The sequence below is a fragment of the Fulmarus glacialis genome, unplaced genomic scaffold, assembly GCF_000690835.1.
Source record: "Fulmarus glacialis isolate BGI_N327 unplaced genomic scaffold, ASM69083v1 scaffold12709, whole genome shotgun sequence".
In the NCBI taxonomy this organism is placed as follows: domain Eukaryota; kingdom Metazoa; phylum Chordata; class Aves; order Procellariiformes; family Procellariidae; genus Fulmarus; species Fulmarus glacialis.
In genome coordinates this window covers 1-11,634 of record NW_009233899.1, presented here as the reverse complement: position 1 = coordinate 11,634, position 11,634 = coordinate 1, and the positions used below count along the sequence as shown (strand labels likewise).

The 11,634-nt window shown below is 37.6% G+C and overlaps 1 protein-coding gene across 1 annotated transcript in view; it reads right to left on the bottom strand.

The window, feature by feature from the left end:
- QRSL1 (glutaminyl-tRNA synthase (glutamine-hydrolyzing)-like 1) overlaps positions 1–11,551 on the bottom strand; it is a gene marked incomplete at its 5' end in the record, with an annotated part of 13,501 nt that extends 1,950 nt beyond the window's left edge. The window contains 8 exons of the mRNA XM_009585476.1: positions 1,720–1,837; positions 2,232–2,424; positions 3,974–4,086; positions 4,212–4,387; positions 6,653–6,829; positions 8,589–8,685; positions 10,137–10,235; positions 11,392–11,551. Coding sequence (XP_009583771.1) covers positions 1,720–1,837; positions 2,232–2,424; positions 3,974–4,086; positions 4,212–4,387; positions 6,653–6,829; positions 8,589–8,685; positions 10,137–10,235; positions 11,392–11,551 — 1,133 coding nt within the window. The remainder of the gene's footprint in view (positions 1–1,719; positions 1,838–2,231; positions 2,425–3,973; positions 4,087–4,211; positions 4,388–6,652; positions 6,830–8,588; positions 8,686–10,136; positions 10,236–11,391) is intronic.
- Positions 11,552–11,634: the final 83 nt, after the last annotated feature.

Below are 11,634 nucleotides of genomic sequence, written 5' to 3'. Positions count from 1 at the left end.
TTTTTTCCCCATGTAAACATGCGGTCTATAGATTTCTAAACTATCTTTACACAATTCTGAAGCAGAAACAAATTAGTCAGCTTTACGTCTACTGTTCCTTTTAACTTCATATGCAGAACTGGTAAATGTGGAATCCTTAAATTCAGAGAAATTCAGTTTCAAAAGTAATTGCCATGTAAAACCACAGCTATTAAAAAAAAAAAAAAAAAAAAAAAGGTATCAACAACTGCTACATGCCAGAGTGCTTATAGATAAAACAACTGAAACTGCCCAAAAGCCACTTTGTTAGAATAATCTAAAGATTTACATTTCTGAAAAACGCCAATGAAAATGGTTATAATCAATAACAGACAGCAGATTTAAGTTAAGAAGTTATATCATGGGAATTAGCCCTTTTTCTACAATCATTTCTGAAATCATCCTAGCTGTTAACTTCAGAAAAACAGTGAAAGGAAAAAAAAAAAAGGACCTCAAATGATATTTTAAGCTGGAAAGACTATTTTGGGTTTTAAAAAGAAGTGAAAAAATACCGTTAAATCAAACACATACTCTCTGTTAATTCTGATACAATGTTGACAAGCTTCCATTGCTTCCTGAACAATCACCTAGTTATTTGACAGATTTCAAAAGCAAGATAAAAATAATCTGTAAAATGCAACATTTGCAGCATACACAGATGGTTTTTCCCTACTATTTATTCTAAGAATGCTTTCTGAACCCTGGGTTCTGCTCTTCAGAAGTAATTTACTGTGGACAGGGAACAGGACTATCCTGTTCAATCTTGATGGAAGCCAATTGTATATTCCTTCACAGAAGAGTGAACTATTTGAATTTTAAAGCAGCCTTAGGAAAGCTGATCTGGACAGTTATAACCAGAAGTTTTTTTCGGCATTCCATAAAAGCTGGTTGTTACATACTGACTGACAACATTCCTGTCTCTGAGAGCAACCAGAAGTCACATCTGATGAATACTCTTGCTGACAGAGCTCTTTCTGTAGTGCACTTGCTTTGAGACTGATTACACGACTAATATTTCTGTTAGTATCTGAACAAATTAAGACAGAGAAAAACAGCAGTTTTACTAACATAAATTAGGACTGTTGGATAAGGAGTGAAAACTAAGAAAAAAAGTCAAATTGATCCATGCACCAGCTTCTCTACATGAGCTGGATAAAAACCTGACTTCTGTAAAGATACGAGTTCAGTACCTTTGCCAGTGTCTTCCTTTCCCTGTACACTGAGGCGAAGAGCTATAGTTAATTTAATTGCTGTATCTTCTGGCTTTCTCTAGAAGACCTCGCTAGAATGTGCCAGCAGTTCTTCTATGCAGTTTTAGTGAGGTTAACAGCTACAGAACTTTTAACACTATGAGAGCAATGGCTTCAGTATGATTTCAATGTCATACCATAGGATAAGAGTTTTGCTTAATTTAACTAACGGGTGCCAATAATACTCTGGTAGGGAAGGAGGGAAAAAAAAAAAAATCACTAAGTTGTTTTACTTATTTAATTCAGGAGGCTCACTGGTAAGACTAAGGGAAAACATTTTCATTCGTTATTAACAGTTCGCTAGGTATTATATAGCAAAAGCAATAACAATAATACAAGTAGGAACTAGTGCAAGGACAAATTTTTTTTCATGTCATGATGAACAATTCATCACCATTTGCTTAATAAATTGTTAACTTGGCAAATTTGAGTTTCAAGATGTTCTGCTTACTGTTTCAACAAGAAATAGTTTCCTGATAGAATTCTTCCTCTTACAACATCATTAAAGCCTTCTCGTCGTGTTGCAGCATACATACTTTCTGTGGACTTGTTCATGTCAGAACGGTGTCCTGAAAAGAAGCAGCAATTTGGAAATTAATACTTCTTGTAATTCTTGAGATTTAACAACATAAGGTAATGTTATATATAGTAATACAATAGGCCACTGTTTGCTGCAGTCTGACATGCTACTATTCTGGAAAACAACACAGCATATTCCTGTTTTATTACAGAAATATTAAACAGATTTTAAGCCCAGACACTCCCATGTCTAGAAGTGAAATATATTTTAATATGTACTTATTTACTCAATTTTTATTTGGACGGGGTTTTTGCTCTATTCTATCTTGGAGAAATAACATCAAACATTCAACCATGAAAAGCATATCTATTAAAACGAATACTTTTTAAGGGCATCCAGCAAGTTTCTATTGTCTGAGAAAAAAGTTATTTCAAAGGCCTTACCATATTCCAGTCCATCAAACCTGGCCATATTTGATGCCACTTCTGCTGTGCACAGCACGTGATAGCAGACAATTGAGTAACGAGTGTGTGGTAGACTCACTTCAATTACTTTAGCACCTGCATTCTTAAAGAGGTCAGCAGCCTTTGACCAGAGAGACAGAATTTCACTAGAAAGCCCTGGTGCATGATATTCCTTAGAGAAAAATAAGAAGGGGAGTGATTTTACATACCAGTTTACTTCTAATGGCAACCAAAATGCAAATACTGCTTGCTAAAAGTACATTGAAACTATTACCTTATCACTATAGGATTTGAAGTACTTATTAAAGCTTTTTGCACCTACTAAATACCACTTATTAAAGCTTTTTGCATCTACTAAATATTATACAATCAAGCAGTATTAAAATTAACAGGATTCGGTCTTTTTAAGAATATTATGTTCATCTCAGTAAGATAAACCCACATATCACAGACCATGGAATTTCAGCAGTTTCTTCTGAAGGAGAAATTGCCCAGTTATCCACTTATTTGTCTATTCATGGAGACTATACTGCACTGCTCTGCAGTTTGTGGGTAGAAACTCTTCAGGTTTAAATCCTAACACTAGGGCTGGTGTGAGTAGGAAAGAGAAAAAGAAATTATGGCCACAGCATATCAGTGGCAACTGGCATGCCTCAGTGAAACAAACAAAACAACCCACTAAATCAAGGGGTTGGGAGAAGACTTAGATAAGCTATGTTCCTGTTTAAGAGCTAGAGTTAAAGATATTCTATTAAAATACTCTATTTTTGAAGATACTTGCTTTAGTTCTAACTCATGGTATCAAGGTCATAACACTGTCTGATTTCTGAGCAGCTATGACCCATGTTTAATATATGCATGTACCTGTTTAGGATAATTTGTAGCAGTAGAAAACAACTGTCCAAAGGATATGAATAGTTAACCAATACTACTATTTTAGATTTATCAAAATCTAAACAGTATGCAGCTAATTAATTTTCTAGGTATACAGTTTTTGCATTTCACAGATCCGGAATAATTAATTGGTCAGTGGACATCTCTGTTTACCGCATTAAATCTTTTCGTACACCTGTTCTAGCACAGCTTCAAATACTGAGAATCAAAATAATAAATGTTGTTCACATTGTCTCTTTGAAGGCAGAGCCTTTACTAAATTAAAAATAGGCTGAAGTTCCAAATGTTTTGCCTAAATTGCAAGTATCCTTATAGTTACAAACATGATTGAATTGCATACATCAGAAGCCAGATTACAATTGTCTTTCAATCCCTATCAGAGCTCTGCGAATCACAGCTCCTTGTGTCACTCAATGACCTTTAAAATTCTGCTTCGTATTAACACAGTGCCATTTAGACAAGTATCTCAAAGCACTGCACAAACCAGTACTAATCTCTAAACTAACTTGTTTGAGGTTATACAGGTAACTAATGAAAGAGCAACAGAGAACCAAGAAGTTCCCCATTTCACCTGGAACTTCCTGACAGTGCTTCCCACAACGACGACAAAGCTCATGCTTTTAGACGAAGCATTAGCATATGCTTACTCCGAATCACCTGCACAGGTAACAGAGCACATACTGCTTTTTTCCAGGAGCTCCTCGTACTGTCTTCACTGTTTTACATCATGAGAGACTGGGAGGCGGTGGGCAAGACACAAACAGGTTTTTTTTTTGCGTCCTATTTGCTGTTCCTGTCCACAATTGTTGACAGGATTTAAATGTTACCTTCGGAATTCCTATCGAGAGCTTGCTGACATCAGTCAAATTGGGTAGTTCAAATGGCTTAAAGTTGTCCTGAATTGTGGTAGAGTCTTTAGGATCATGTCCAGCAAGTGCACCTGAAATAGGACATGACATATGAAGAAGCGGAAAATGTACATTGGGTAGCCAGAATTCAATTTGTTTTGAGACAATGTTGTAAACAAAGATATGCTGTATACAAAGACATATGTAGTAGTAATACCTAACACAACTGCTGCATCATCCACACATCTGGTTAAGATTCCTGGCACATCCATGGAGTTCACTAGAGGAATGAGACCATGGCGAGAGATCAGTCCATATGTTGGCTTTAAACCTACTACACCGCAGTGAGCAGCAGGGTTTCGGGTAGATCCTCCTGTGTCTGACCCTAAAGCTCTATGGTTTCAAAAGGATTATCATTAGTAAAATAATTCAGAACATTTCCAAATAATAAAAATGTATGCCTTTAAGATGCATGGATTTAAAAACATGTGAATTCTTCCAGATTAGAAGTCATAATCACACAGCCTAAATTTCAGTCTGCTCCTTATGTCTGCTATTTTTTATCTGTTCTCTTATTTTTCTTAGAGCCTCTGAATTAGTCATCAGGAGAGCCCAGTTCTCTCCACAAAGCAGAGGCATCTGAATACGGCCCTAAATATCTACTTCTGCCTTCTCTGTTGGTCTGTTCCAGTTCTGTGGACTCCAAAGGTATTTCTACACGATTTAGTGTACAATTTTCAGACACTGATACCTTATTTATTCAGTAGCCAATACACTATAAAGCAGCATTTTCCAGTATACAAATAAACAGCAACACAGTACTCTTTTTGCTCCTAATAATAGGGCATACTTTTCAAAGTCTTGGATGTTTTTCCTGTTTCCAAACCTACAAAGCAGAGCATCAGAACTCCCAGTTTAGAGTAACTTAGGTGCATTTTTAGAACACAGTATTATTTTTTCTTTTTTTTTTTTTTTTTTTTTTTTAAAGTTGACTTCTTTTTTTTGCTCTTTCACAGGTGAAACTTTGTTCTAAAGTGAAATTTTTATTTCAAAAATTGTAATGGAATTGGAAATTCATATTGAAATGAAACCTGCTCTTCTCTTGTTTTTAATGATTTTAACTGAAGCACCATTTAAAAAATAAAATGTCTTTCATCCAAATCTTTGCCAAAAATAAATTAAACTTCAGAAGGAGGTATAATTTTTATTGAAGTGGGTATGTGACTTTTTCCATAGGCATCTGTTTCTGAGATGGCTGAACCAATTCAATTGACTTTGCTGCAGTGGAATTTTTTCAAAGCTTTTGTGTTGATATAAAACATCCTCAATTTTGCAGCATTTCTGTACATCCAAATCTCAAACTGAAAAGACAAAGACTGGCAGCATTCCTGATGCTTGAACGGAACGAATAGAGTGGATATACAATAGGTTATAGGCAATAAAATAGCTGGACGAAAAATCTCCCTGATGACAAAGTGCTGAGCAGTGCAAAATGGGAGTTCAGCATGCCCAGTAACGTAAGAGAAGGTGCCAGACCCTATCAGGATCAGGCCATTCTGGCTCAGGACAAGGACCGCAGTCCTTGGGAATGCACTGAGTTCAGTTTCAACAGTATTAAAATGTTGAGTAGACTACATGCTAGCAAAGGGCAATGAGATGAAGAGATTATATTAATAAAATAATAAAATAAATTGGGTTTTGTATATAAAAACATAATGTTTTTTAAAAAAAAGCTATAATCAACATTAGCAAAAAATATTTTAACAATAAAATAGACGCTTATACTACAGTCTATGGGTAAACAAGGACACAGTAACTAAAGAGCATTCTTAAACACCTTCCAGTTAAGAACACAACTGAAATCATCTTCTATAAAATGTGCTCCACTATGTAGCTCTAAAAACTGCATAAAATGAAAGGTGTAAAGTTTTAAGGATCATATACCTAACAGGATAGGGAAGATAGTATAGACAACTGATTTGTTAAATAGTGTGTTGTTATTCCATGCAGATAATAATTCTTACTAAAAAAAACCCGGCTTGTTTAAATTCCTTTTAAAAAACAAAAAAACCTAAAACTGTCTTCTAACTTTTTAAAACAGACAGGTTTGTAAATATCTGTGTAGTAAGTATCTGAGTATCCTTTTGTTAAGTCAGGGATTTGAAAGCTTTTAGATCCCAAATCTCATGCATTATTACATTAACTCTGCTATAAAAACAAAGGAGGGGAGGGAAGGTTATTATATTGTTACAAATTAAGGGATCTCCTCATTTGCTGAATTACATTTTCAGCATGTATTCGTGTAATGCATTTACTGAGGAAGAGGATGTGTCACAAACCCCATGTTAATTTTAAGAGTATGTGGGAATAACAATAAAACTGTCGCTCCTTTGCTGCCATTATCATTTTATTTCACACAGTGTAAAGTGGTCATATCGGTACGCTGACACTCAAAATGAATAAGCCTATATTTGCCTACATGGATTCATTCCAGCTTCATGATATGCCGCAAATAAACTAGGGATGCTGAAATAAATTCTTGCTTGCCAGTGCAAATAACCCTCCCATTTCAAAGTAGATTATGAGAAAATTAGAAAATTAAAACCTTGCAACATATTTTGAGATATTTAATAAAAAACAATTTAAAAAGCCTCTTACGCAAAACATGTGAAAGATGACACAGCAGCCGCGCTGCCTCCTGAGCTCCCTCCCGTTATTACCCAGTTAGACTCTTCATCGTCAGAATGGGAGTTTGGGACAGATTTTTCCTTGTACTGTCTTGAATAACTCCAGGGATTTCTGACTGGTCCAAATACCCCATCCGTACTCCCAGATCTAAGATAGTCAGACAGGACAAATACAGACAGAAGTGACAGATGACACACTGCATTCACCAAGTTTTTTTTCTTTATCCAATTCCTCATCCTTCATCCTAGCAAATTCAATTTCAACACAAAAAGACTGGTGTACATAAATCCTTGTGCAGTAAACTTCAACAATATTACACAGAATTATAAAGTTTATAGATCTTCACCCCTTTCTGACACAGAACCTCATCTCGTACCTCTTTCTCACTTCTGCTAATGCCACTGAAAAGAACATAATCACAAAAACATAAAACTTATTTAAGATATGTAACAGTAAGGCTGCATGTCTGCTTCAAAACAAAAGTCTTCTGGTTTCCTAACCCTGCATTTGGAAAAGGCAAAAGAAGATGACCACAGTCTTGTGGAAAACCATGCTGCCGGGGGGGGGGGGGGGGAAGTCCCGCAATAGCAGGAACAAGCACTTCTCTGTAAGTAACACTATTACTCACTCTGTAGCCCTCTCCTGAGGCCACAGTTCACTGGTTCAGAGTGGTAGACTGGCTTCTCAGAAACTGGTTTCAGTCAGCCTGTGGTCACCTAAGTGTGAGGTGCCACCAGAAGCGGGGGCGGGGGGTACTTTCCTCCTTCCTCACAACCTCCACCCCATGTTCCCCCTGACTCCAGGGTGCCAGTGTCATTAGCCAAATCATCAGACAGAGTAGGCGGCTGACACAGAAGTTGAAAACTAACCTTATTGATACATCATTACTTTTGAGCTGGATCAGCTCCCTCATCAAGCTCATGGTGCAGCCATGCTGCTGCTAGCATAAGGGACCATGCAAACACAGAGACCAGAGATGAGTGGCCAGCGGTGGGATAAGCCTTTTTAGGAGTATCCTGTGCTTTAATGAGCTTAGACCAGTTGTAATATTGCATAACCAGTTTTTTTTTGAGCGTCTCTTTGACACAGAAATGACTTTATCCAAAACAATACAGTCGAAGTATTTCCACCTCATCCATGTGAATTCCCAGCCAAACCTCTGTCTTCAGTTTAGGCAAAATAAAACCAAAATCAAAACACAACACTTGTTGTTTCTCATAGGTAATTAAAGTCCCAGACATTCCTTTCCAGGCCCAGCAGTTGTGGTGTCAGAGACTCCCATCCCTAACGGCCCAGTGCTGTTCCCTGCTATAGCTCGGCTGCCTTCACTGATTTGCTGGAGAATCAATTTGTGAGAGCATTTTCCAACGTGCTCCTGACAGAAAGTCACCAACGTTAGCTTCGGTAATGTAAAGTGTTGCTTTAGATTAGTCTGTTTGCAGCAAATCAGGCAGTACTCGTACAAATTACTCCAGTGGCTGACCGGCAGATGCAGTGACTGCCATCGGAGACATGACAGTAATTAGCTAAGGACAAAAACCACCAGTAAGAAGAGAGAAAAAGGCAGCAATTAACTGGTGGTGTAACCAATTTTACTTACACACTACTGGATCTGGAAGTCGTCTGCTTGCCCTTGGCCTTCTGCAAAGGCTGTATTGCTCCCTCCCCCTCAAACATAGCTATAGTTGAACACTATGTTCATAAAACTCAGCGTTTATATCATTTACACAACAGTATAAATGCTCAGGGAGAAATTAATGCAACTCTATATACTCTTCACAGGTAAGTATTCATTATTTTCTAACCTCACAGAAAGAGGACGTAAGGATTACAGATAGATCGAAACAGATGGTGTGTATTCTATTTAACGTGCAATCACACATTAAAAATAATAAACATCACTCACCCCATTGCAAATTCATCTAGGTTTGTTTTTCCTAAAAGCACAGCTCCCTGATCCAGTAATTTCTGAACTACTGTAGCATTGTAAGGAGAAATATAACCTGAAAACAATCAGAACAGTTAAGAGTGATTGGTGAGATACAGCTGATTTTTAGAAGTACCTACTCTGAACGCTTCGAAGTTGTCATTATTTGGGCATAAGAATTGTCAGTTCACAGTGCCAAAATTTTGTTTCAAGATAACATGAGTAATTTCCAAAATTTAGCAAAGTAAACCAAATGCTGTTTTGTTTGCAATGTCTTTTTTTTCTCCACAGCTTACAACCCAGTAATTCTGGATTATACATTTCTAGAGTGTGGAGCTAAGACTTCACATAAACAGGGTAGCAAATCACTGCATTCAGTCAATTTACAGGAACTGTCTAAAATTAGAAGAAATGAGAAATAGCTCTTTACAGAAAAGTGCTAAGCTATCTTGAATTATCTCCCATTACCGTGAGATAAAGGAGCATATGGTTAACTGCAAGCTGAAATACTAACTGGCTATCCTGTGATCAAACGTGTGCACCCTTGACAACTTCGACCTTACATAAACTAGGATGAGAACCATGACACTTACATAAGATCCTAGGTAGCAACCAATTCCTTTTGTGAATATTGATTGGGGTTTCTCCACCCCCACCCGCAACAGGAATAACAAGGACAACATCACTTCTAATACTCTCAGCCATGACACTGCAATCAATCACAATGGGTCCGAGAATGTGCTTTAAGGAAAAGCATCTCAGGTAAAAACATCATCAAAAAGCAACACTTTTTAAAATGGCAAAGTCATATTTTGTTTCTTCTGCTATTAAAAACCCCCATAATAAGATTAGGGTTCTGCTAATTTACTTGAGCTATCTTCCACAAAACTTCAGTTTTACTTTGTGCAGAATAAAACAGATGCAAGAAATGTTTTCTACTTTTGCTTTTACTATGAAAACATTCTAATGCCTGGAAAATGTTCACGGCATGTTAATAGAAACAATGAGCTTAGGAAATTTCAAAAAATTAAAAAAGCCTTATAGAACTTGTTTGTATATCAGGAATATAAAGAAAAGAATTGTTAATGTCTACTCTTCCTACAGCCATATGAAAAAACTACTTAAGTCAACAATTATCAACAGAACAAAAAAAAAAAGAGACTGTCTTTGGATTTTTCTAGACAGAACAGTACTGACCGCTCTCCTGTAGACCTTAAAGTAACATGAAGCAAAACGCAAACTACAGAACAATTCTATTTTAGTATATAGGCTATAATAAACATTGCATTGTTAAAAGCATGTAACTATATGAATAAAGGAGATAATATGCTTACACAAGAAAAAGGTGCATCTGTAATACCAATGAGCTTGGCAGAAGAAATTAGATAAACATGGTTTCTCAAATGAGTTCAGCTCATTTTTTGAAAATATTTAGATTTCTGGAAGACTCCACTCCATAAACCCTCTAAAGAGAAGAGCAACAGCTCTGAAAAGAGATCTGATTTTACTTTAAAAGCTCTACTGTACCTTTTAGCATGTTTGATGCACATGTTGTCTCAATGCCAGCTGTATTAAAGTTGTCTTTTACTGCAACAGGAATTCCATCTAAAACACCCAGCGGCTGACCTGCATGAGGAATTATTGCAAAGACAACAGAGATTAAAGCAGAGAGTGCTATATGTATAGTCTTCTTATCAATTACGGTTTATTTTACATGTCCCTTTGGGTGTTTTTTGGAAGTAAGAATGCTATCCACTTAGCATTTGATGGTTGTCTGTTACATTTTCAAGAAACATCTTCCATTTAACTCTAGCATTGAGCATTCTGCCCAAACCAGACCTGGCCCTGCAGAGTAGAGCTCTGCAAATGTGGCTGAGCCCGCAAGACAGGCAGCTGCTTTCATATAGGTTAGCTATCCCAAAGGAGTGCTTACCTCTTCAAATGTGACCATGTAATGCTTATTTCAGCCATAGGTGCTGCCTAAATCTACTCCATCCCTAGACTGGGATCCATAAATTCTGCCTAACTGACATACACAGTAGATATGATCTCAAAAAATTACTGAAGCAGAGAAAATCTTCCCTAAGTGATTGATTATCCACCATCCAGCAAAAAAAAATTAAAATTAAAAGGCCTATGTCAGGAAGCAAAACACTCTGGCTAGCAATTTTCTTAGGCTGCCAGAGGACAGCAACTGTCACCCAGGAAGGAAAAAAAGTACCCTATTAGATGAAAATTCCCCTTTTCTGTCTTCCGGGAAACGCAAAGGAAAACAAGGATGATCAGCCTCTAAATGCTACAGATAACAAGACTGAATGCTGTTCTGTTCACCAACTGCAATTAACAAAGTTGCTTTATTTTCATTTGCTTTTCTAATTGAAAACCTGATAGGCTGAGCCAGGTGTTTGTCTATCGCAGTCAACGGCCTGCAAAAGACCACTGCATCCTCCTTTCGTGGTACTTGTTGGCTACCAATTCAAAATAAACTGCTGAGGGAAAGAAGAGGCAACCAGTAGTAGTGCTGTTCAAGAAGCACAGAGCCCATTTGATCTGCAGTGCCTGGTTTGGTCCAGGTTTTCCCTCTGATTTTTGAACTGACTACACTCCTGGGTGCCGAGCATGCACCAACGCCCCCACAAAAGCCTCAAGCACAAGCCTCATCCCCGAATAGTCAAACGAGTAGCGCATACACCTGCTTTAAAAAGAAAACGTGCTTCATCTAACAGAAGAGCTCCTCCACAACAGCTTTTTAACGACTAATATCAACCAGGAGCAAACATACCTCTTCCGTATCTTTTCTCTGATTCTTCAGCCTGCTTCAAAGCAGTTTCTTCCGCTACGGTAATGTAGGCATTAAGAAACTTGGTGCTTTTGATGAGGGAAAGGCACCTCTGGCAGAGCTCCGTCGGAGTGACACGTCCTTCCTTCAAGGCTGCCGAAACCTGAAAGCGCGATCCCCCTTTCAAGGCAGCCAGGTGACAGAGCCCGCTTGCGCGGCGTTAAGGGGATAAAGGGCGATCCCTGC